Source organism: Fulmarus glacialis, unplaced genomic scaffold (assembly GCF_000690835.1).
Source record: "Fulmarus glacialis isolate BGI_N327 unplaced genomic scaffold, ASM69083v1 scaffold15543, whole genome shotgun sequence".
NCBI lineage: Eukaryota > Metazoa > Chordata > Aves > Procellariiformes > Procellariidae > Fulmarus > Fulmarus glacialis.
The window spans coordinates 58,614-85,619 of NW_009202431.1; the positions used below are offsets into that span (position 1 = coordinate 58,614).

Consider the following 27,006-nt stretch of genomic DNA (forward strand, 5'->3'; position numbering starts at 1 on the left):
TTTTGTATTAGGTCCACCCGCTGTGCGTTAAGCAACGCACAGTGACACTGAGTATAGACCATTGCCGCTAATTGTGTTGCAGAAGATATAGAGCATTATATAGACTCCTGTCTTTGAGAGATGGGAAAGAATAACATGGCAAGGAGAAGAGAACTTCACTACATTATAACTGGGAGCAGGAAAGAGAGATAGCAGAGATGGGGTGTTAATTCTCTGGGTAAGAAAAAGGACATGTTGAGTGAAGGAGAGCAGAAATCGGTAAGTGAAATGCAGAGACCACAATATATTAGCAGCCATAAAGAGGGTGCTAGGAGCCATAAAAGAAGACATAATGGTAGAGTATTATACTTGCTTTCTCTTAGGAATTGCTTTTGCTCCTTTCACAGAGGTAGTATCAGAGCACTGAATGGAGTTATGCAGTACTGTAGTAATTAAAATTTTGCCAGACAAAGGGGGAGTATCAATAAGGCAGCAGTGGAGTAAGAGGATTTCATTAAAAGATTTCAGTATACCAGAGAGACAGAGACAGCCTGACATGAGAAAGAGGACCTGTGTCGTGGTTTAACCTGTCAGGCAGCTAAATACCACGCAGCCGCTCACTCACTCCGCTCCCCTCCTTCCCCCCCACAGTGGGACGGGGAGAGAATCAGAAGGGTAAGAGTGAGAAAAACTCGTGGGTTGAGATAAAGACAGTTTAATAAAACAGAAAAGGGAAAATAATAATGATAATGATAAAATATACAAAATAAGTGATGCACAATGCAATTGCTCACCGCCCGCGCTGACCGATAACCAGGTAGCGATCGGTACTTCCTGGATCACGCCTACCATCCATATACTGAGCATGACGTCACATGGTATGGAATACCCCATTGGCCAGCTGAGCTGGCTGTCCTGATTATGTTCCCTCCCATCTCGTGTACCTAGCTCAGTCAGTAGGCATGGGAGCTGTCCTTGGACTAGGAGGGCACTTAGCAACAACTGAAAACATCAGTGTGTTATCAACGTTCTCCTCATACTAAATCCAAAACACAGCACTAGCAAGAAATTTAACGCTATCCCAGCCGAAACCAGGACAACCTGAAATATAAGCCAAGTATCCAGCAGACTGTGCCACACGTAGCCCATCATTATGGATTATCCCTGAAGCTGGCAGTGTTTTAAAAACATAGAAAACTGGCATTTTAATGAACTAAGAAGAAGAGCTAAAGATCAGGATCCCCAGGTCTATGGATAATACTTTGCAGATGCTATTTTATACTGTAATATGTAGTGCAATTTGCTATAGTGGCCATAAGCAATGCATTCTTGAGAAAGTGTGTAAAGGAAAAAGGAAGTTGATTTCCTCCTAATCTTCTACTGGCTTTGGTTATCCCAAGCATTCTATAACGGAGACATGGTTATGCTTTCGTAGGGCAAAGCCACAAGGTCTTCGCTCCCCTGAGAGTTCCCTTGTTAATATTTTCATGCAGTGTACTGGAAGCCAAACTCTACCAGCAGGTAAACTCCCCGTCCCCCCTGTTCAAGTGCAGGTGGCTCTTTGGGGACCTGGCAAGGTCCAGGTGGTTCTTCCCTTCTAGGGAGAGAAGTGCTGAAGGTGAGGGTGAAATTACGTTTGCAGTCCTTCTCCTGTGCAGTCCCTCCCCTCTGGAGGGTTCATGCCTATCACTCCTGCTCAGGACGTGGTTCCTTGCAGCATCCCTGGTACCATGCGGAGTTTGACCTGGGAATGTTCATTTATGTAGATGCAAAAGAAAGGACATGTGTTTATTAAGGGACTTTTTTCTCATCCAAAGCCTCTACCATCGCTTAGGTAACTTAAGTGACCGTCAATTTGGTAACTTAATGGGATACATGTTTTAGATAGCAAAAGTGAACTAATATTATCCGAGTGAAGAGGGAAGCGTGCAACATAAGCCGTGCGGGCCTTTCAGATTCATGGGACAGTGCCAGCTTACATACAGAGACATGCCAGAAAAGCAACTTCAACTATTCATCTACCCAAACAACCTAGAGTGTTCATTGAAGCATCCTCATTGCTTTTCGGTGGTGCAGAAAAGAGCTATTCACATTTGGCAGCCAAAGAGCTGATCTTTAACTCTCCAGCAGGCGTTTAGGCCGTGTTCGCTCCATACTGGCTGGGGCTGCAGGTCTGAAACCTCCCCGGGCACAGAGGAATGCTGATAAAGATGTCAGGTAGAACAGATGGGGAATTTCTCTCTCCTCTTAGAGACTGAGGAAGGGAGTATGAAATCTATTTTTTTTTAGTTCTCTGAACACTTACTTACAGGAAAGGCATTCTGCATGAAATATTCCTCAGTTGGCCTCAGTGAAGAATTATGTATGTCAGTAGATCTGCTTGTCTGCGTCTGATAAATGTGTGTTGTCAGTGAAATGTGAGGTAGCGTATAAAATCACATGCAAAATAAGCTTGCAGTTTACACAGGTTTTTTTCCTTACATTTCTGGCATTATTATTATTATTATTTTCTTACATTTCTGTGTTAAGTTTTTACTTCATGGTACCTGAGAGTGGTACAGCCAGAATAAAATACGGTGTTAAACCCACTGAGCCATAAAATCTAGCAGATGAGACCATGTTGTCTTCCATTTATGTCTTATAAGGACTCTTCCTTAAGTCTTTGCAAGAAAAAAAAAGAAATTCTGGTTTGTGAAGGGGGGGAGGGGCGGGGGGAAGGTTGGATTTTTTAATGTTAGTTCTTCATTTTTTATTGGAGCAAAAATTAGAATAGTGATGGTGGAGAGGAAAAAAAAGACATTTCTCTCCAAAGAACGCAGAGATTGGGGTATTTGGGTACCCAGTTGGGACAGGGCAGAATTTGAGAGAATTGCATCCCCAATTCCTGTCATTTAGGAAAGGATTTACTTTTGGACAAATTCAGAAAAAGTTACATTTGGGGGGCGGGTGGGGCGGGGAGAAGGGAGTTACTGACAAATGCCTAGTACAATCATTCGAATTAAGACCTGAAAAGTATTCTGGATCCGCTCCTCAGATGATGCATGTTAGCAAAGCATCCCTGAAGTTGTGAAGTCCATTGAAATAGAAGAGTTGGACAGCAGAGGATCTGGCCTGCGGCATGTGTGTGGTTTCTCTTCGATCGTGTGCATTTATTCCTATGTTGTGCCTTTTAAAAAGTCTGCTTGAAGTCAGCAGGTGTTTTTACATATTTTAAAAGGTGAATTATATAATCACGTGAGCTCAGGAGCTCGTTACTAACTTGTTTTTATCTGTTTTTTATCTGGAAGAAGCTGTTCTTTTTAGCGTTGTGAAAAATCAGACTTCCCCATTGGCATGAACCCTCCGGCAATCTGATAAGGATGTAAGACAGCAAAAAAAACATGGGGTTTGAGCTGCTCTGAATTGGCCCAATATTAAATACAGTATGCATATATGTTCAGAGATAGAAGGGGATTAAAGGAGCCTGTGTGATCACAGTATGACCCCCGCCTTTGCTCTCAATCTTTGTACAGGCTTATTCTATACCCTGGGTTAAATTCTGCCTTCCATCTCCTTTCCTAACTCTAATGTTTATCTTGGGAGCACTTATTTTTTGAGGCCCACAGCACTAGCATTGCTGGAGCTCCCACTGAAGTCATCATGGGTGCTCAACACCTTGGAAAATCCAGTGTTAATCCAGCAATTGACCCACTGGTAGGCAAAAGCATTAAATGCATGAAATGCCTGTGCTGTGTGTAGTGATATGCTCAACAGTCTTTGACAAATTTTCACATCCTTTTGTTGTGAATTTGCTCCTGATCAGAGATTCCTTCCACAAATTCCCCAAAGAGAGTTTCTGTAAGGAGGAGTCACTTACCGAGGCACCTGCTGTGGATGTTCCTCCCAGCACATCCTCGTGCCTGTGGGAAGCCCGCCAAAATCATGGGACAGCGATACGCTTTGTGGAGTTGCAACCAAGCACTGTCAATCGCAGGGCTGAGTTCTGGGAATGAGACTTCGGCAGTGTGTTGCTGTATTTCTGGAACTGCTTCTGAGAAATCAAACCCAAGGGAAAATACCCTTTAGCCTAGCGGAGTCTAAAAGAGAACTAAATTTGCTGTTCTTTCTCTTCTGGCTTTCACCATTCACCAGCAATCTATTCAGAGTGTGAGGAGGACACTGACAAATACATATTTTTAGAGAGGATAGAAGGGAGGAACTTCTTATGTCACTCAAATTCCAGCCCAAATTGTCAGGTTGTTTTGTATTAGGTGGAAAAAAGAACTGGATGATGTGAAGCGCTACCTTTAAAGCTGAAGCTTTTGATTCTCTTTAGTTTACTGAAATCTATCATGGCTATGAATATGCCTGGGAGAATTTTTTCTCTTGCTCCAGTAAATAACTTGTTAACAATACATGCTACTCGGTGCCCATAAAGTACGTTGACTCAGACATAAGCTAGGAACCTAATATTTTTGCATTTGTGAAAAATAGAGATGAATCTCAAAATTCACATCTCGCTGATGCACCTAATCAGGCAGGGCTGAATCCTGCCTCACTGCCAGCAGTGGCCATGTGGAAAGGAAATACTCAAACAACATATTGCAGCTCATCAGCATAGCATGTTGAACATAGTTGGACTTCAGCAACCTCTTCCATTCTGTCCTTTTAGTCCTGGGAGCTGCCAGGAGCACCTGACTTCTGTAGATGCAGTGGAAAAAACAAGACAAGGGGGGAAAAAAAAACCAGGGCAAGAACACTGGTGGCTATAAAGAGGATGAGTAAATCTATATAATAATTTACCAGCTTAAAGTTAGGAAAAAAATTAGAAATTACTAGGAAAGATTTAATCATAATCCTTTCAAAAACCTGAAGCAATTAGACAAAGCCAGAATTACCAGCAAAGTTGACAAAGGATTTGATGAATGTGCAGCTCAGCTTACAGAGACAAAGGCACTGTGCAAGTCCACTGAGTCCAATAGAGCTACTCCAAGGCTGGGCTTTGCTAGCAATGAATAGCAATAAAAAACCCTCGTATTTCATGGATTACCTAAGATAAGCAATGTAAACACAGTCCATTACCCAGTCCTGTTCAAGCTTATAGTCCTTCTTCATTGGCCATTACCTAGGGATCTTGGCAGGCAGAAAAACAGAGCACAAGCAGTGTTGGTGGTGCAGGGGGCGTTGGCAGAATCTGGGATTTGAATGTTCCTGCAGGTCTCACTGAGATAAGCTAGGGCTTGGTGTCTGAATACCCCATCGCTATTTCTGCTGTCCCTGATCGGGCAAGACAAGCTGTGAAATCTCACAGGTGTACAATGTTTAATTAAAAGGCGCTCCGTTCTGAGTTTTGCTAAGTAACAGAGAACAATGCTGCACTGGATTTTCTCTTTCCATCTGTGACTCAGAGCCTGCTCTCTTACTTGTGGATGTGAACATATTTTGGAAGTTAGATAAATGTGCAGTCTGTCCAGATACTGAACCTTCCTGTTCCCAGTACCTGGGGGGATGTGATTTCCACACATGTGGATACAGGCAGAGTCACCTCCACTGGGGGGATGGGAGTTGAGAAAATGAAGTTCCAGCAGTTGCTTTCATACCAATTCACTCCATGACCTTGGCATGGCATTTTACTTCATCTGTAACCTGAGGATAGAGGCGTCAACACTTGTTGAAGTAGTAATACATTCAACATTTACATTTCTTGAGTGCGGGGAACTGAAACAGAACTTCCATCACATGGTCAGCTTTCAGATGCCTCAGATTTCATGAAAGTTCAAAATCTGAGATTTCAAATTAATAAATTGATAGAGATTAATGAGATTCATCGTGTATTTTGATCCAGCTGTTGTATTACACTCCAGAGATCCCACCTTGTGCCATTCAGATGCAAAGCACCAAGTCAGGTGGTAATAAATGTAAGCCATACAACTGGAAAAACACAGGAATTCAGTCAACTGTAGAGTGATGGGAATAGTTTGGTGATGGCTGGCGTGACAGCAGCACCAGAGCTGGGAGTGGATTGTTCTTCTTTTATGAGGAAAATGAGGACCCAGATTAGCATTTTCAAGTATCGGATGAATACAATCGCTGAAAATCAGAGTGACTGTTAAATATTTTCTTCACATTCTTTCTCTAACCATTATTGGGGACACACTTCAACAGTCCAATTTTAAGCTGTCTTGCAAAATAGCAGGCTAAATTCCCTTTATATTCAAAATAGGCTCCTCTGGAACATTATTAATCTCACCTATTTTCAGTGTCTACATTATTATGAGAAGCATCTTACTATAGAAGTGCCAGCCTCTGCCTCTCTCTGATGAGAATGAAAGTTTGAGGCAATTACCTTGGATGTGGGGGGTCTATTGCAGACATCTGACATTAAGGGAGAAAAATTCCTTATCTCTTTTAGCTTTTTCATTACATGATCTCAACCTTTCAAAGTAAAATACTTGCAAAATGAGCACAGAAGGAGGAACTGTAGAAGGAACATGGAAACTTCAGGATAGTTTTAAGTATGATGGTTAAGCGGTCTTGCTTTGTATCAACATAAACATCCCAATAATTGAGGACTTGAGGATTTGGTGACCAAAGAACTCTAACCAAGAGAGATAAAAATAGTTTTAAAAACTCCCAGTCTTTCCTTGCTTGTTAAAGACCTGTTTCTAGAATCAGATCGTAGTGGATAAGAATGACAGAATTTGATTCTTACAAAGGAAACCCATTTACAGATTTCTGCTTCAGAAGGCAGGCAGTTTTCCTGCTTTGCGGGGCAGCTCGGGAAGTCAGACCCAAACATAATAAATTTGTGCACGCTATGGGAGTCACTGGGTGCGACTGTGTCCTGTGATGTGCACCAGACCTCGCTGGAGGATGTAATCCCTCTGCTCTGCGACTTCCCCACTGCACCACATCTCTTGAAGCAATGCCCAAGGGCTTCAGGAGTGGGCCACCTCCCAAGGTGGTGTTTGGTTTGCAAGGGAACTCGGAGTCAGTTTTGTAACGAGGCTTCTGCTGCGAGTGCTCTGCATGGACAGTGACCTGCTCCAAGGTCATTTTCTTTCTCCACAACCACGAAGAGGAGGATTCTTCTTCCAGTCGAACAATTAGTGGCCCATCATTAGTCACATCTATACCTGTTGTTTGGTATTTTGAAAGCCTTTGTTTCGGAGGCCAGAAGGGAGTGGGAGAGCCTCGTGCTGATAGTATGCACAGGGGTTACCACAGCCATGCATGGAGGCACCTGATTTGTGATGGGAGAGGGGTGTCTGGCTGACATCTCCATTGTTCTGCTGTATTTTCTTCTGCTGCCTCTACGCTGATAAGCAGAGATAACATTATGGAAAGAACTAAGCAGATTCATCTTTCCTGCTTTACTGGAGTTGCAAGAGTTTTTCTGCCATCCACTGGTTTTTAAAACAGTTAATCTCATAAATATAATCTCGTATTAATAACGGAAGTGGCTTATCCTGATTTGGTAGGTCACATTGGCTCTTTATGTGGGTGCATGAGTGTGGCCTAAAGACCGTACAAATTGGCATTCTTAATCACGTACTGCACTGTCCTGAATCTCTCTCAGTTGTTTCTTGTCTGTCCCACAGAAAAGAAAAAAAAAAAAAAAAATCTCCTTTGAGTCTGGGGTGCAGTTCTTTAAATGCCATGCAAAAAAAAAGGGGGGAAAAGAAACTGCTGACTAAGGAAATATTTTAAAGCCAAAAAGGTACTTAATAACCTGAGCTGAAATCACTGTACCTCCTCTGGGCTGATGCACTTTCATGCTTCTGTGGAGGTCTTTGGTACCTTGCAGGACTGGGCTTTGACAACAGAAGTACTGCACCAAAAATCAGGCCATTTCAGTCATGAGGGATGCATTGATTTATTCCGAGAATAAATCAAGTAGAGTAACAAAACAATACATGTTGCATATGAGATGAACGTCTCTTTCATAACTTTCCTGGCCGGGGGAATTTCTGCAGCTTGCAATGTTGTTCTTCCCTTCCCACCATGCTTGTGATCGTCCTTTTTATTAAAACTTGCATGCCCTGTGTTATTGGCATCCAGGTGATAAATTCAAATGTCATTTTTCTAGAAGAATCCAAATAAAAATAGTTTAACTCTCTTTGACTTCTCTCCAAATGAAATGCTGTGACACCTCGTCTTTTTGTCAGTTATGCTCTTATTTTACCTTGTTTTGTGATGGTTTATTTGCAGTAAGTAGCTCATCATCAATACTCAAGGGTTTCACTGAATCTACGTGTCTTTTTACTGATGTGGAAGGGGTAAAAAGAAGAAAAAGAAAGCACTAAATGACCTCATATAAGCAATATGGAGTCTGTGTACATAAAAGACAAATATTTTGGCCGAATTCAAGTACAGAGAAATTGCTGTCTTCTTACAGAAGAGAACAGAAAATTTATGATAGTTCAGATTTAGGCAGTGAAGATTGAAAATGGAGTTTGAATTAATTCCATAACTTGTCCCTTTCTGTTGGCCTACACAAAAAAATACATGGTAACAAACTAAATATAACCAAAAAAAAAAAAAAAGGTAACAAACTTGAAACCACAAAGGAACCACAAAGGAATTGCCTTTTAACCAACAACAAAACAAAAATGAGAAAAGATCAGTGTTCAAATCCTGCTACCTCTGTGAATCGCAGCAAACCACCATTCACTTAAAGATACATGTGAGAGCTCTGCAAAATCTTCAAAGCTTGTTTCAAGGGGAAATACAGTTACAAAGGAGTGAACCGGTGGCTGTTTCTAATACTGCTTTGAGAAGTGCTTTCCACCCTTGTGTAAGTCTGCTACCTCTTTGGATCAGTTTCTTTGTAAATTCATAGCAGCTTCAGACTACCTTGGTCAGAAATGAATGTTTGCACTGAAGCTTTTTACTTTCCTGAGACGCTTTGGGATGTAGCTTCTGTTGAAAGCACATTGATGTTTTAAAGCCTTTTGAAATGATGGCACATTTCCTGCAGTTCGCTGCTTTTGCACCATCTGGCAATTGAAATCTGCTCAACACCAAAGAGGTTTTAGAAGGCATAATGCAGCCACGCTTGTCACTCAAAATAGATGCGATGAGGTCAGTCCTTAGGAAACAAGATTAAACCCTTTGAGTAACCTTAAGATTCATTCAGTCCTTGGTGTGTGTTTTGTTCTTCAGGCCGTGTCAGCAAAGGCAGGTATTTAATCGCTACCGGGCATCCTGGTGGTGTAGCCGTTAGGAGACCATTTAGTTACTCTTGGCGATAGTGTCTCTCAACACTTGTCCATTGCACAATGAATTGACAGTCTCCAGGCCTCAGAGTAAGTGTTCGGTAAAGTTTTGTGTTGTAAAATAAAGGTAGGAATTCATGCGCTATGTGAAGTATCCGACACCAAGCTCCAGCCTCTTCAGTGTATGACAGTGATACGTACTCGATCCCGCTACGCTGTGTTATGGGCTGCCACCTCGCTGGGTTACTGCTCTCGGTATTAGAGGACTTGGTTTTATCAGAGTGCAAAGCAGGACCTGGGATTACTGGACAGCTGTAAAACATTTTGCTGTTTTTATTGTTCTCAGGGTGGAACCTGCACTTACCCGGATCAAAGAAGACCGAAAGCGGATCATCTTACCAGCAATTGACAATATCAAGTACAACACTTTTGAAGTACAGCAATACGCCAACGCAGCCCACGGCTACAACTGGGGCCTCTGGTGCATGTACATAATCCCACCGCAGGACTGGCTCGATAAAGGGGATGAGTCAGCTCCCATCAGGTAAATCTCCCATGTGCTGTCATTTCCGTACTAGCAATGTTTCCATCTCAGCTGTCTCCCGAGGGGGAATTTAAGTGAAGCAAGACGATAGGCTTTGTACGGGGATGAAGCTGAAGAAAACAGATGGCTCTACAAAGCTATGGACGCATGTGTCGCATCTCAGAGCTGCATCACAATGTACATAGAAGTGCATGTGCTCTAGTTGTGAATGTGTGATTCAAGTTCACGTTGTGGCCCTTAGTAGCATAGCAGGATCTTTTTTACCTATGTTTTATTTTCCAATGGACTCTGGCACGAGTAAGAAGCCAGTGAAACATTGTGTGTATGAGAAACAAAGGTATTTTGTATGTGACTACAAAGAGGCTGGCTTCACTTTTGGTCTGTAGGCAGCACTCTTGGCCATCAGCCCAAATCAGAGCTTCCCAGCAGCACTAGTAGGAGATGTGTTAGCCTTGCCTTGTTGGAGAGTTGCTCTTTTTTTGGAGAACTTTGCACATGTTCTGAGTTTTTCTGCTGGAGGAGTTTTAAAATGAAACTGGACCACGTAGTCAGTGTCATTTTATTTTTCTCTATAAAGGAACATTTTACCTTACAAAAATGGCATTTTGTAAGGAAATACTGTTTCAGGAATTGTGTTAGTGTTTTTGAGAATTGTTACAGTGGGAAAACAGGAACTGATAAGAAAGGGGCTTTCTTTCCCCTTCATTTGAAAATTCGTACCTTCTAGCCCTTCATCTCCAGTGCAGATGCTTGTCTAACAGCTCCTCTGAGATGTACTGTGCTGGGGGAAGGGTACTATTGTCAGCAACTGTTGAAATGAATGCTAAAAAATACAAAGCCCAGGTGTGCACTTTGGGTTGCTCTGCCCTATTTTTGAGATTTCTTAGGAAGGACACAAATTACGACCTTAGAGTCATCTTCATTTTGATGTATATCAGGTTCATCCTCAAGTAAGCTAGAACTCTATTGTATGGTCCCAATGTAGGCTCTGGCAGAGAAGCTGATGTACTTCCCTCCCAGTGTAGAGCTTGAGCTGTCAGGTCCTGAGAAGTCCATCCAAGCACTTCAAACAACATACTTTGAACTGATCCTTTCAACACTGAAAGGATCCAAGTGGTCTTTTGGAAGTGAAAGGACACAGACGAACTGTTCACGTTTCTAAGTGATTGGTTGGATGGGGCCATCTCACAGGATCTGTCCCTCATGCAGGGGGTAATATTTCAATCTGTATTTGAACAAGTGTTGCAAGTTGCTCTTAGGTTCGTTCTCACGCCCTGTGACTGCAAAACAGAGCTATACAGTAACATTAACCTTATTTACCACAAGACAGCACAGTCCTTCATCACTGACCCTTTGCGCAGCTTGAAACCTCAATAAGCAGGAAAGTAATTACTTAGGAAATCAGTTTTCCTGGATAACATGCCCTGCTCTCCTCACATTGTTTTACAAGTGCAGGTGTGTTATATCTATTTCACTCAGCCCTGAGAAATAGTTTATTGATGAAGGAAAATTAATCAGCCAAAGCTTTCATTCCTGAAATCGGGGTTTTAGTCTTTTATTCCTGAAAGGTTTTGCACACTTCATTACTTCCAGTTTATTTGTGAAATCACTGTATTAATTTTCACATGAGTTGTTCTAGTATTTGAGTATCTTCTGTTCTGGAGGCAATGATACATATCAGATAAGATTACGAGGTTAAACCTCGGCAAGTTCTTTAGACTCCCTAAAGTATGGAAGCTGCATCTGCAAAACACTTCTGGAAATTCAACTACAGATCTTTTTAGTAGCGCATAAGGAATCTCATCCCTATAATGCTGGGATAAAGAGGTTTTTTTCAGCAATACTGATTTACCATGGGCCTGATTTACCATGGGCTTTCCTCAGGTTTATGTTCAAGCTCTTGCCAGAGTTATACTGGCACTGAGTTGGACTGATACAGAAGTGAATAAGATCCAAACTCAAGCACTGAGTAGTGTTGAAATCTGATGCACGTAAGTAGCCGGCTCCCGAGAGCAGTGATTTTATTCTGAACCCAAGTGAAGAAACCCTCCAATTCAATAGTGCATAAACTGCCTGGAGACAGATGAGACAAGCAGCAGAAGGAGGAGAGCGCCCAACCCTCCCTGACAAATATCAGGAGCACCGAGATGTTGTGATTGCATAAGTATCTCTCCCGCAAATTATGAATTACATGCCCTAAAATGCAGAGACATCAACGTCGAACCGTGAACACTTACCTGTCTCCCTGGGAGCATGTGCTTGGAAGGCAGAGATCTAGGAGAGCGGAGCATCCGCTTCATAGCCACACTGCCCTGATTTCTGATGGGCCTCCGAAGCAGCAGCACCTGGATGGACTTACTAAAGCATTTGGCTGTACTGTTGTGTGCTGTTGTGTTATGCCTGCCTATAGAAATGCAATGCAATTTTGTGGCTTTTAAGTGATATGCCAGCATAATTATGGTAATGGAAAGAGTGAACGTGCGAGCGTTATTGATGAAAAGAATCAGGAAGTGTGTACTTAGAATTGAGATTCGAAAGCACCCATGATGGGAACTTAGTAGCTGTAGAAAATTTAAGGTATATTTTCAAAAGGAAGGGGAAGTCAGACTAGTGAGCAAACGTTTTCAAAAATCTCTGTTGGTTTGGTACAGATTTTGGTTTTGTAACCAACTTTCCAAACCATGTACTGCAACCATGATTTGTGTTTCAGTCCAGTTTGCAAGGCGTGCAAACTGGTCCACATTGATGGTGTTTGGATCCATGTGTCTGTTCAGTGCATTCATAAGATTGCAGGACTATTCATCAGCATGAAAAATGCAAGTTCATTTAGTCCTTGCTGACACTGTCCCTCTAAAGGCTTCCTTTGACACTCTCTTCAGCAAATAGTGGGTTTGTTTTGTGTCTCTGTGTGTTTTGTAAAAGAAAAGGCTAATAACTAATAACCCCGTGACTGGTTTTGTGGGTGGTGTAGCTGAATACTTCCTCCCAGATCTCCAAAGGGATTAAAGATTTTCAGTGTTAAAAAAATACGCGTACCCTGGTATCAGTGAGGATCAGAGCCCTGGCATTTCTGATGTTTGTGTTGTATCGATCTGCAGAAATGGGTGAGACGTAGAAAGTAGAGTCCAATTCCTGTTTTCTTCTGGGATTGCACAACAGATGTGCTTACTTTTCTCAGAGGTTTTCTGTTTGAAGCCTGATCCTCTGCTTTCTTGAACACTAACAGTGGTGTGATCCTATTCAGAGCCTGGCTGGGAAGGAGCAGGAACTGTCCCTCAAGTCAGCGGGGCACCGTAGAGGCAGTCATGTCAAGGGCACACCATAAAATGTCAGATCAGCTGTTGTGGTCCAAGTGACAAAGGGGATGTGGCCTTGAAGTGCAAAGAAAGGTAAAGAAATAGCAAGAACAAAGTGTCAGATTTTGTAAAGATTTCTGATACAGTTTAAAGTCGGTTCTTGGGTTTTTTCCCCATTAATACTCTGAAATTCAGAACAATTGATGTTCCCTGAATTGGCTTCTGCAGGCAATCCGTTTTGCATGTTTGACATTTGAGATGTAAGCTGTCTCTAACGTGAAGATTTAAATGAGGATTGTTATTTTGACACGCTGTGTCCATCACGTCATTTTCCATTTGTGTTCCTGAGAACACACTGCCCAAAAACGTCCTTATCATCTGGCAACAAACTGTGTAATAAAGAATCCTGTTTCAGCGGGTTTCTAATGAATTTGACTATGCATTGAAACAAGCTGGGGGTTTTTCTGTATGTGGAAGATAGTACTGGTTTTTGGAACAGCAAGGAAGGTTTCTGGTATCCTGAGCTCTGGCTCTGGCTCGTCTTCCCTCACCTGCCGTGATTATGATGGACTGCTCTGTGTTTGATTTCTTGATCAGTGGCCACTAACATTAGAGTCATTAGTCAGCCTCACTCAGCCAAGCACTGCACAGCTTTCCATTTTATCTTCCTCCAGCAGCAGTGGTGCATTTCATTGTTGCATATGTTCTCACTTATTGCTTTAATATACCGTAGCTTGGTGCCAGTACACACAGTGAATCAGCCACTCCAGAAAGCACGTGTGTCTCGCTCATGTATATAAATTAGCGTCTGATATGCCCACAGTGAAGTGGTCTGTGCTGGGAGTGTGCGTGCCCATCTCATGTGCAAGTCAGGCCCCGTGCTGGTCTGCCATCGCGATGGTGATGCACCATGTTGGGTCTTCGCTGCTCTGGGAAGAAATCCGTCTGTGTACCTGAGCTTAGGAAGGGGCTTATCTGTAGAGTCGCTTAGGATAAACCATGCTGTCATGTAATAATAAAACTGGTGACTGTTTATTGATTGATTATGGTCATCTTTTCAGTTGCTGGTTCACAGGAGCCTATAACAGAGCAGTTTCTTTTTTATTTGTCCAGGTTCTGACGGGTATCCTGCCTGTTCCAAAAATATACCTCCATGGGGCATCAGAGTTATTCTACATCCCTGTTGCTCTGCCTTTCCTAGCCAAGCATTCTGGATTGCTTTTTTTCACATGCTATAGCTCTCCAAAGATTAACAAACCTTCCCATCATTAAGCTTGTGAGTTTTTTCCCTGTAGCTCCTGAGCAGCAAATCTGTCCTTGAGTTCTGTTCTCACGGAGTGGTATGACTCCTTCTTGCAGAAGACATGAGTTGTAAGAAAAAATAAATGCTTATGCAGGTACCATGCAGGTTTCCCCACTTACCTGTCAGGCCAGGGGTGAGGTGCTGCTTAGGAACCTGAATCAAAGGAACATTCTGCCAGGAAAGGTGGAAAACTCAAAGATATGGTGTGTGATGTGTCCTTGGAATCTCTCTCTCTCCCTGCTTATCCCTGTATAGATATGTTTATGTTTATATATTTATTTATAGTTATATTTGTGTTTGTATTTATGTATTTCTGTGTGTGTTTGTAGGTCAATTGTCCTGGAAATTGGACTTTTTGATGCTTTGAAAACTGTTTCAAATGTGACCTGATGGCATGTATACTGACCTTAAGGCAGGGGGAGAAAGAAGCGTAAGGGAGAGGAAGACTTATCGTATGTCAGTCTCGTGCTCATCCCTTTCTCCTTCACTTGTTCTTGACGAAGCCCCCAGGCAGCATCCTTCGGTTGTCTGTAAAGGGAAGGAGCACGATGCACCTGGATGGAGAAGTGGGTATCGGCACCTGCTGGAATTTTGTCGACAGAGCCGTGCTCCTGGAGATCTCGCTAAAACTACATAGTCGTGACTCAGACCTACAGCAAGTGGTTTTCATTTCTGGCCAAAGTGTCCTCTGTTTCTGGTACCCCATCCCATAGCAGGCACTGCCCTCTTCCATACCGTGCCTCTCTTCACTCGTAGCCACCCGCGCTGTACCTGCTGCAGCAGCAGGCGGGGAGAGAGGGGGTGTTTAACACCATGAAGCGCTGCTCTCTGCTTCCTCCCTTTCCCCAGAGCAATGTCTCTCTCATAGCTCCCTTGCTACAGCAATGCCATCAGGTAATTTCCACAAATTGACTATGCTGTATCTTTCTCCAGTGCAGAACCAATACTATTCTTATGGTGCATTTTAAGGTTTTAGCTGCAAAACACATTTTGCTGTGTTTCCCACATTATCCTTTGAGTGCTCTTGTTGATTATAATTAATGCTTATAACATCGTCTGTTGTGTCAAAGAATATTCCACAGATCAATTAAGTTTCCCGACACCGTTGAGGTGTTGGTAAAAAATAGTACACTTCTAATTGCTATTTTGTGATACCCGCCTTCTAAAAATGTCACTGTTTTACTAGAAAGTGCATGACTTAAGGAAAAAGGTCCTTTTATATAAAGCAGCTGTGGTTTAGGTTAATATGTTTTACTCTGAAACTGTGAAGTGCTAAGGGCATGCACCTTCTCATTTGCTGCCCCTTGGCTAGTGAGCAGTGTTTAAGAGGTGCTAACACAATTGCTTTTGATCATATATCCATTTCTGACTTTGAAGGGAAGTCTTTGCTACACTGTAAAAGCGGTAGATATACTGGAGTTTTTCAGGCACTGGAAAACCCCAGGGATGACAGCCAAGTGAGGGTCTCATGCTTTTTGGGAAGCAGGTTTTTTTTAAAGTTTTTGTAATATGTCAATGCAACACTGTAGTCTAGTATAAAATTATCCACCTATATGCTTAAAGCGCTTTTAGAAGTGAATCTTAGGCTTTCAAGCTGCTGAAGCGTTCTCAGACTTTTACCCGGTATTATTATGTGTGCTTCACAGATGGAGAAACGGAGGTGACTCACTGAAGACCAGATGAATGACAGCTGGGAATAGAGTCAAGGTTCCCTGGCTCTCAGCACTGTTACCAGCTCGCTGGGCTGTGCAGTCGCATTACACTTAGTTTACAGTTGGGTCAGTCAAAGCACGGGGAAGTTAAGGGCCTGGGCTTGAATGCCCAAAACTCTGGTTGAACCTGATGGAAGTGTTGAACGTGCAGTATGCAGAAAATTCAACATTGTGCATCGTAGGCAAGTTCTTCCCTCGCGTCAGGATGCGGCCAGGGCAGAGCCACAGGCTTCTCAGTTCAGCTTCTGGGGATGCAGCCGTGCTGCTGTGCAGACGAGCTGCTGTGCAGATGAGCAGTGGCTGCTGGCAGCCAAATTCAGGTAGAGGAAGGCACTGACAGGGGCAATTTTTGACTGGCTTCTCTGAAAAGCTGGATGTGGTTCCTTCTGCCATTGCACTGCAGTTGTTGCTCGTTCCGGAAAACAGTTTTTTTCTGAATAAGCCATGAAGGCTTGTCGGGTCTGTATTTGAATATATCTAATAAGAAGAAATAAAACCTAGAAGAGAGAGAAGGAGTTGCAAAGGCAGTCCTCAGCGGCATTCGTCTGTGAGCGATGATTATGTAGTTGCATCTAAAATGCGTTTCCCACCCCCATTCAATTAACAAGTCAGTGTTTTAATGGACAGAGCCAACAGCTGCAAAAATCCATCCCCCAGAGAGAGAGATTCCAGCACCTGAGAGCAGTCTGCAAAGCCTAGCAGTACCGTTCCTCATTAGGAAGGAAGGAGAAACGTCCTCATGGGAGCATCCTACCGCTGTAAGGAGCTGCCTCCAGAGGAGTTTGGGGTGGGGGGGAGGGCTGGAAAGAGAATGAGTCTAAGCCCAAGCTAGCAGCTCAGTTTTGCAAAACAGTGAAGCTCTAGCCTTCAACTAGTGAAGCCTGTGTTTAGCTTTAAATACATCACAAGGAAAATGAAGAAAGTGGTGTGTGTTTCTTCTCCCCACCTCCTTCCCTTTTTTATCATGGTTAACACTTAAGAAATACCTAGATCTTCTCTCAAAGGCTTATTTCATTTTAGAGTTACTGAACTCCCTTGCCTTGGTCATGTCCTTCTTTTATTTCAGTTTCCAGACCGAAGTTATTTCTTGGTAGCCTAAAATATTGTTTTCAGTGATACAGGATGTGACAGTGGGATATATAGAGGATGTGTCTGGTCCTGTGTACAGGAGAACTCTCAGTCTCTTTAGGCAAGTCTGTCTCAGGCATGTCTCTAAGAACTATAAGCAGGAAGATGTATTTTACCAAATAACTTGAATTTATAAATGCCATCCATCTTGCAAAGATCCTGGTGTATAAGTATATGCATTAACAGAAGATGGATGTGTCCAGCCAGGAGTACCCAGGACCATGCGTGGTTTTCATAGACTCTGAGACCACTCCTAACTAGAGACTGATTCAGCAGAAAGTCTTCACAAATAACAGCACCAAACAGAGAAGTGCTGAAATCTCTTGCACAGACAAAAGGGGACTGTGGGGTGTGGGAGAGGTGCTGGTGATGACCCTGCTGCAGTTTCTTTGTAGGGTTTGTGACATCTGGCCTCAGTTTCCTCCAGCCTTTTTGACTGAATGAGTGCAGGGATCTGGCTGAGAGCCCCACTTCAGTCCAAAGTCACCTGTGAAAGCCAGATGTTTGCCTTTGTAACCGCCATTGAATCTTGTCCCCTCAGCTCATGATCCAGGGAACGCATCTCACTCTGTCAGGGTGGAATGTGAGAGTTAATCAAGCTATTTCAACGTCTTTGTCAGAAACAGTGCCGATCAAATGTGTTTCTATCAACAGCTGCCTTTTTCAATTATGCAGAGAAAACACGAGAGGGATAGCGTGCACTGCAGTATAGGCTTGTAGTGATCTGAGAGGTTGCAATGGCTTTCAAACTGAGAAAAAGTGCAAGGGAGAGGTGCTGAAGTGGTACCAGTAATGTGAGTGCTATAGCAGAGTCCATTACAGATAAGTAATAGCAGCGCTTCAGCAAATGAACCTTTTCAAGGGTACCAAACAGTTCCTGCCATAGGTTGGACTGTGTTCTGCAATGTTGGGATATGCATTAGGCCCAGGATCAAAGAATTGTTTTATCTAACCATATCTTGGCTGTTTGTTTGAAGCCTTTTTAACCTCCTGCTGTAGAAATGGTGAACTGCTGATGAGAAAAAGGACCTGATGTGATAACACCGTTCCAGCAGCCACCTGCTGCTACCAGTGGGATCCACCAATACATTGGTAAAAAAAAGTGTTCATTTTCCCGGCCAGGGCAGTTTTTCACATGTGTGTGAAACTGCCTCATGAATATGTTTCTCAGATGTCATGGGCAAATACCTTGTGAATAGCTTTCTGTACAAATTGGAGAAACATGCAGGTATCTGGGACAAGAGAAACTTCGTAGGGACAGTATAACATTACTGCATTACAAAGGAGACTTCTTAAAATAGGTTTTAGACCTTTTCCATCATCTTTGTTTCTATAGGGCATTTTCATGATGTATATATATAAGCTTGGGCCGTAGATGGAGCATTCTCTATTCTACTAGGAAATAGAAAATTGACATAAACTAGGATTTTCCTGATCTTTTTACAATAGCACTGTTGGGAACGATGATGTATCTGCTGATGGTCCAAAATCACCTCCCTTTCAATGGAAGAGGGAGCACAGCTCATTCTTCTAGGTCAGCTCCAGAAGTGTTCCGTTTCTCAAATGATTTTATGGTTTTCCTGATTCAGCAGTCTGGTCTGTCGGGATCCCACTAAAATGGGGGGGTCTGTCCCCAGGGCCTGGGCACATCCTGTAGATCGGACTGCAGGATGACCACCCACGATCTTGCAGTAGCCACTATGCAACCTGCAGCTGAATTGCAAGTCAAACATGGAGCTGCAGGCTCTTGTTGGTTTTCCACCTTAAAGTTAGTCAAGTTTACATTTTTAAATTGTGGGCTATAGTAGCAAAACCTAGCTCCTACCTTGAATTTTAAAGAGGCAGGTGGTGTGACCAGTACAGAGATACAGAGAAAGTGTGGACAAATGAAACTAGCAAATGTCACTAGCTTATATTGCATTGAAATGATGCTTGTGTTCATATGGTAAATGATCTCAAAATCTGTTGCCATGTAGCGCTGCTCAGTGACAGGCTTCAGGCTGCTTTGTAAAGGAAAGCAGAACCGTAGTTTCACACATAAAGAAACTGATGCTCAGAGAAGGAAGATGATTTATCTGACATCACCCAGCTGGTCAGTGGCAGAGCTGAGGGCAGAGTCTCTTCATCTGAAATTTTTTCCTTTTCTAAAGACTGACCTCAGCAAACATAGAAATGTTAAGCATAAAACAGCTTCACAAAGGCTGAAATTTATCTGCTAGAGTTGACTCCAATAAGTCCCTTGCCAAACTGCACACCATGATTGATCCACAGTTCTCGACATGCACTTACTTTTAATATGTGGGTGAGGGGACTCCTCATTTCTGACAAAGCTTATGGGGGTTTTTTTGTGTATTAATCTTCAAATAAAGTGTTGTCCAGTTCTTCTGTTACTCTGTATGGTGGTGAACTTCAGCTCCAGCACAGAGGTTGGTCTATAAAACAAAGGAAAAACAGCCTGATGCTTCACTTACACGTATGGAGTACTTGACTTCACATCTTGTGTCTATCTCACAGACAGCTGCTCCAAGTGTGTCCGGCGGTGTGCTAGTTATTTGCGTGGCTCTGGTCCCACAAGGTCCTCTGTCCATTGGGGGATGAAGTGCAATGTGATTGCACGCTAATAAATAAATTTAAAATGTAAACTTGAAGACTAAGAACTGTTTTGTCTGTGTAAATTTGTTATGAGGTGAGTTCTGTAGTAGCTAATAAATGACTTAATTTTTTGCTTTAATCTCTCGGTGCAGGACACCAGCCATGATTGGATGCTCGTTTGTAGTGGACCGAGAGTATTTTGGTGAGATTGGCTTGCTTGACCCTGGTATGGAGGTCTACGGAGGAGAAAACATTGAATTAGGCATGAGGGTGAGTAACGTGAGTAACAAAGAAGAGACTTTGTGCCATGTCCATTTGCAAAGAAAGACGGGGAGCCTGTGGCCCAACAGAATTGCTGTGTGACTGATAGGCTATTACACTGAAATAATTGATATTGCAACACTATCTGGAACTGACAGTCCCAGTAAATGAATGTTCCTGACCTTACTGGCCTTGAGAGAACTGATAACAGTCAGAAATATCGTTTATTGGTTCATTCTGTCAACGTCTGAACCCAATGAGACAGATTTTCCCCTTTCCCAGTAGCTCTGCTTGTGCAAACAGCTACACTAAGTCTTCATGCGCTCATTGCGCCTAGATGATGTTGTATACTTGTGGCCTAGCAGAGGCAGTACCAACAGAAAACTAAGGACAGGCTGGTAGAAGTCAGTTGTAATGTTCTACGTACCACGCACGATGAATGCTGTGGTATTTTAAAACTTTAAGGCTCCTCCTTATAGAATAGGAACTACAGGGTACAGGTATTCGATCCTGTCGGGTAGGTCAGTGCCAAGTGTGGACAGATGACTTCGGGACAGCATCAGTCCACCCTGTGCTTCTGGACCTATAGGAGGTTTGATACTTGTGATCCTTTGCCCTTGTTTGCAAGGTGGTGCTTGCCAGTAAGTCCTTCTGAAGTCCAAGGAACATGTCTTTGCTTAGCACTTGAAAATTAGGCCACTTAATGTTGCATGAACACAGTTTCCTCATTATAAAGCTGCCTGTGTAATTATTTTCCCCTTATTCTTTATTCCTTGCTTCACAGTAACACGTCCCTGGTGTATGTAATGTGCTCGTTAAAGCACATATTCTGCTCATGGTGAAACACTGAACATCAAATTAGTCCATTCTTTATCTGACTCTTTTTTTCTAAAATGGCTACAAACTCCTTCACACCAGTGGGCTGAGGAAGAAGGTCACTGCAGCAAGAGTTTATTTTCACATATGTGTGTGTGTATTTATTATTCCAGCATCGCAAGAGGGATAGGGTTTGTAATGGGACTGTGTGAATATACTGCTTATACTTTAAGGTTCAGAATTCGCATAGGGGACAGAAAAACTGCTACCACAAATCATCCAATTTTCCTTAAGAGGGTCAGGCTATTACCAGGATTGTGTGAGCTTTCCTTTATCATTGTGCAGGGCTTTGAGCTGTTTGAAACTTTTTCCACATGGCTGCTCCCAGAATAGATTGAACGCTCTGGCAAAACTCTGGCGTAGCTGATGAATAAGCCTCCGAAGAAATCTGAAAGCTGTCGCTCTTCTTTAGACGAGAAGAACTTGCTGAGTACGATTAAGGCTCCTGGTAAACAGCGGCAAAGGTTTTAATGGGATTATGAAATGGCACTTGCTTGAAGAGGCAAGGATTTGAAGTGAGCAAGGACAGGTTTTCAGGGGTAGGGAACCTGTTAAAGTCTGCAGAAACCTAGGATCTAGAAACCAGCTCTCATTCTTTGGGGGTTTTTTTTGTTTGTTTGGGGGGGTTTGCCCTATAAAGAATAATTAACCCTACTATTTGAAAAAGGCTTTATGAAAGTACATGAAATAAGCTGTATGTCCGTAGCATGGATCTGTTACTCTGTATTTTCAGCCTGGATCTAGCATGGTAAGTAATATACAGTGTCTACCTCCTAATTTGCAAGTCCTATGCGTGATCCCCTCCTGTGTGTCTTTCAGAGCTGTCAGAAACTAGCAGCGTGAAAATGCACAGGAACTTTCTCCCTTCCTTCTAGGATATTTATAAAATCACTGTGAATTTACAAAGGTTTTTTTTCAACTCCAGAATCTCAAAGTAAGTTGCAAAAAATCATTCTTTTCCTAAGGGCTGGTGCTCTGACCCGCGCAGGGATATTTGGCATATCCCCTGCACAGAGGGATGCTGTTGCCCGTGTGTGACTCTCCTTGTGTGGAGCAGTGAAAGACAGAAAAGGGAAGGAACAAATGAATGAATGAGTAAAGAGCAAGAAATAATATAATAATAAATAATAAAATGGTGGGGGAGTGGTGGCACGTGTTTGGCTAAAAACAGTCCCTATTTAAAATAGCTGTAACAATAATCCTTTAAACATTTTTGCAAACTATTATCATGTTACTGCCAAAAGAAAAGGGATTAGGCTTGGAGTGTCTGAATTAGATTACATTGCATCTAATGAACCCTCATTTCAATTGTTTTAATAAAGTGAAATAGGACAAGTCAGTGAAACTAATGAGCTGATTTGGGAGGATACTGTTTGATAACCCAGCTAATCCCCCTTAAATCTATTGATTTTTTTTGAAAATCACCATCTTGGGTATTCCGTTATTGGCTTTTCCCTTTTCTAAATTCCATAGATGGAAATATTTAAATAATTAACCTAAGTGATTTTCTGTATTGAGTAAGCAGTGCATAAACTGACTGGGGCTACCACATCTATTGAAAATATTTAGGACTCTGCGGCTCTTTTTTTAACTCATATTTTTATGTAAACCTCATATTGGTTAAAGCTGCGACATTCTCCTAATGCGGTAGCTTTGCAGTGAAGCCAATGTCTGGTTGCCAAGCTAGGGAGATTCTGGTTTGGGTGAGAAAAAGCACCAGCTGTTCTGGGAAGTAAAAGGGAGATGGGCATGATTGCAGGCTTGTGATAGTAAGGAAATAGATGGACACTTATATAATGCCATCTTGTACTCTATTTTTCAAAGATGACAGTTTCACCGCAAGATGGATAAATACAGGACTGAATTCTGTTATGGACAAATGGTGCTGTTCTCTTAGTGTTCACCAACTGATGAACACTACTTAGTGTCCACCTACTGAAGCTGATGGGAATTGTCTGTGAGCACCTAAAAGCTGATTTTGGCCAGGAATTTACAAAGTCAAATTGTGGCTGACTCCCGTGTGGATGAGGTGTCCTTCACAAGCACGGGCAACTTGGCTTGTTAGCTGCATTCGGGCAAGCACCACACCACTGCTCTGCCTCCTTGTATCCATGTGGATCCAGTGAGTGGTAGATAGCCCTGTTTTTGTTTCAGCTGTGGTTCAGCTGTCCTTTTCCCAACCGGGAGGCAGAGATAAAGAAAAATAATGGTGCTTTCTCCCACAGCAAAGCTGTGGATGTGTCTGTGCTTGAAGAAGATACCCTAAACTCAGGGTAGATCACGTTCATCTTTGCTGCTCCTGGACGTGAAATGGTCTCTCTGACCTGTAGTACAGAGAGATGTCCCAATAGTAAGAGAAATTCAAGCAATGCATGAATGTAGAGCAAGACAGGGATCCCTTTAATTGAGGGTCCCAAATTATGACCCTGTAAGAAACTGCATGGTTTGCAAGCGTCATGTAAGTTCCCTTCCTACAGGGAGCTACAGACACGCTTAATTATTTAGAAAGGGATCATATAAACATTAAAAGCCTAGTTTATGATTTGACCTAATGCAAGCAGTTTATGATGCATCTTTTTATAGCGAGTCATTAATCATTGCACTAAGGATCTCTCTCTTCCTCTGGTGCTTCAGTGATAAGGTGAATGAATTGCTGTTCTTTTTATTTTGTACCCATCAACTGTAATGGTGGGTGGGAAGAGATCAAACATTTATTTTAAGGGATGCTCTAGTACAAAATTAAATTCTGCTTCCACCATTAAGAATCCAAACAAATTAAATAAAAAATACGTTGCCACATTGACAACTGAAAGCAAAACTTTTTGTCTTTTACGGCCAGCATCAACTGGCCATACTGCTTTATTCTCAATAGCACTGTGATATACCTCAAAGGAGGGAATCTGCATCCCTGATGAATTCTTACAGGTACTAACTCAGAGATTTGAGGAAAAAACAAAACAAAACAACACCCACCCACCCCCTCCCCAAACTAATGACTTACCCAATTTGAGATATCGTAAAGAAACCTACTGTTTAAGAGGTCCTGGCCAGAAAAATCGGTTAGAGATGTCCCTAGGTACTAGTGTGACAAATTAACTCTATGGTGAATTCGGTGATGGCTGAATTCTCCAGCAGAGCTTAGCTGGATGCTTAAGGTTAGTTGTCACCTCGGCTCGTGCAGGTGTGTCACAGGTAACTTGGGCCAGTTTTGGCAGCTGGCAACGGCATGGCCCTGGGAACACACAGTTCATCAGGATTGAAAAGAATTGTCTGAAAACAGGATAAAAGCTCAAATCATTTGCGCTCTCTGCTGTTGTGATTACATTGCTTATGGTGGCCAAGCTGCCTAGCTGAACTCAAGCATGGGTTATGTATATAGAAATGCAGTCCCACCTCTGGGCTTTGCAGAAATACTGTGTGTACTGTAAAAAAAAAATGATGCAGATTCACTGAAATCTCTTTATGAGGAAATAAAACTCGTTACCTAACGGACTTCCGTACACAAGCAAATCATTATACTTTCCAAACTTATGCTATATGGCCCGGCTTTACTTTCTTTAAAAACAGATGAACTACATTTTCTCTGAACAGAAATGCTAACGGTAGATTGTTGAGTAGTGAATTCTTGACCTGATTTTATTACCTTTAGCTAAGGAGATTTAGATTCCTTTGAGCACTCAGTGCTTTAAATGCAGATTCTAGGCCGGTATGCTGTAATAAAAGTGTCAGAAGGTTTACGTATAGCAAACTTTAATTCTGAATTCTGGACAATGCTTTTTACCCTGTGTGATTCATGAGGCCAGGCCCCTAGTCTTAGATCTAAGAGGTAGGTAGGAACCCCGTTCCGCAGAGTTTCTCAAAATTTCAGGGTTTTTTCCCCACATGCTGTGGTAAAATACAAGTGAAAATTGTACAAAAATACAGGTTAATCAAAATGTCTTATTTCAGTAAATCCAAAAATACTTCATTTTTATTTTGACCTTTCCCAAGCTGTAATTTTTAGTATAAATTAATTCCATTTCAAATGAAAAGTTTTAAAAGAAAGCCCTTCAGTTTGAAGACATTTGATCATTTAAATGATGTTAACAAAAATTCACACTTGCTGGCATCTGAAAATGTAATGCACTCTGTCCTTAGACATGCCTATTCACACTGGAGTGCTATAAATCAGCATTTTCAGCATGAAGTTAAATGCTATTAAAGTCTTTCTGACCGGTTCTACACTGAACTCTGCACTGCCTAAGCAAAATCCTAATAAGTGATGTAATCTGCTGTTATTGGAAGTTGTCCTGTCACATAGTTTGCAAAGATCTCTGTGATAAATTTCCTAGGTCTCGCCCTCCAGATAAGTTGTGTAAGTAACAGTGTCCTCTTTTCCATCTCCAGTTTAATTTAGCATTTTTATAGGCGTTTCCTAAGGTAAAAGAATGTTAAGCTTGTAAAGTTAAGCATTAAGAAATCGTGAAAGGATTGAATTCATGGTGCCTGGATTACATTAATTCGCAGCTCCCTTCCCTCTTCAAAAGAGGGATCGGAATAGTCTATTCTGTGGTGATGTGCGTATATGATGTGCCCGTCTAAATGTTCAGCATCTTTTAATTCCAGCGGAGTTCCATTGATTCAAACAGGATGAGATTAGGCTTGACATTTGTGTATAGCACTAATGCATTCTGTCTGGAAAAGGAGACAGACTTAGTCGTAAGTGAAGACGCTCATGCAGGCATTAAATGCCAGGCTGCTTAACCCTGGAGTGTCCGAAGTCACCACGAATCACCGCTGCCCCCATTGCCAAAGTGTGCAACCGCTGTTTCCAACAGGCTACGCGGGGCGGTAACTGTATTAACAGCTTGGAGGAAGCTGTTAGCAGCCCTGGTTACTCTGGTCCTGGCTCTGTGGTCGTATCCTCCCAATAACTGGTGCTCGTGCCTCCGGGCAGTGAACCAAAGAGATGCAGTGCTGTCAGCAAACAAGAAAACCATGAAAAAGCAGATGAAGAGGACAGGCTGAATTCCAGTGCGACAACCAGCGCCGGGTGCCAGGTTTCAAATGTCCGACATCAACCACGTTTCGAACCGGAGGATTTTCTGTGTAAAGGGTCTTCCCACACATGAAAGAGAAGAATGCGAAAACAGTGTAAAGCAAAGCCAAACAGCCAAAAGATGGCCCTCGGCCCGTTCCGACTAAGTTAGAGTACTTGGGTTTTTCTCCAACCAGATCATTTATATAGTCTTAATTGTACTCTAAATGGGATGCATGATCTTGTTTCTGGGGAGAGAATCCAACTCCCTACCTGTCTGCAATTTCTTTGAACCACAGTGTGCTTTTCTTTTCTTGTTTTTCTTTTCTTTTCTTTTTTTTTTTTTTTTTGGTTAAATTGAAGATAACTGTAACCTTGAATGGAAAACAATGTTTTCATCAGAACATAGCACAACGGTGCTCTAGCATGAAATTGCCAGCAAACTACAGGACTAGAGCTTGTGAATACCGTTAAAAACACTCTCTAAAGTGGGAGCATTGGAAATAGCTCAGAAAAGAGCATCTGGCCATTTGGCTTCAGTATCACATCATGCTCCATTGAGTGTGACATTTTATGTTACAAACTCTTTCATGTACTTGGACATTATAAAAGCACAAGGCTGGAAATTTCAGAGAGAGATCAACAGTGAAAGAACTGAGGAAAGAAAATGCTTCCTTAGTCTGGGCTGCTTTCTTCTCAGCCACTTTCCTGCAGGTTTAATCTAAATCTAACACAAGTTCCTCTGCAGTGGCAAGTGTGAACTGAGTGAGAGAGGAAAAATGCAGAGAAGTCGAGTGTGCTAATTGTGTTGAGATTGAAATAGCTTTCACTTGCCTAATGATGAGACTGAACCAAAAGCCTAGAGATGAGCTACAGCTGGTCAGAAACTTTCTAGTACAACATATTTTCTACTGCAAAATAACAACTCATCCAGAACTCCAAATGTTCTGTAGAACTCTAAATTTTGATGCTGATTACTGAAAGCCTGGCTTGGGCTGTTGTGTACCCAGAGGTGCCCAACTGTCAGTCCTTAGCTGGGTGCCCAGTACACCTGGCAAAAGGTTTCTTTGAGTTTTTTGGAATCATTTTGAATCTCTTTCA

The 27,006-nt window shown here is 42.3% G+C and overlaps 1 protein-coding gene across 1 annotated transcript in view; it reads left to right on the forward strand.

Moving 5' to 3' along the window:
- LOC104074228 (polypeptide N-acetylgalactosaminyltransferase 9) overlaps nucleotides 1-20,021 on the forward strand; it is a gene marked incomplete at both ends in the record, with an annotated part of 78,631 nt that extends 58,610 nt beyond the window's left edge. The window contains 2 exons of the mRNA XM_009574286.1: nucleotides 9,523-9,720; nucleotides 19,904-20,021. Of these exons, the coding sequence (XP_009572581.1) occupies nucleotides 9,523-9,720; nucleotides 19,904-20,021 (316 nt within the window). The remainder of the gene's footprint in view (nucleotides 1-9,522; nucleotides 9,721-19,903) is intronic.
- Between the last annotated feature and the right edge of the window lie 6,985 nt (nucleotides 20,022-27,006).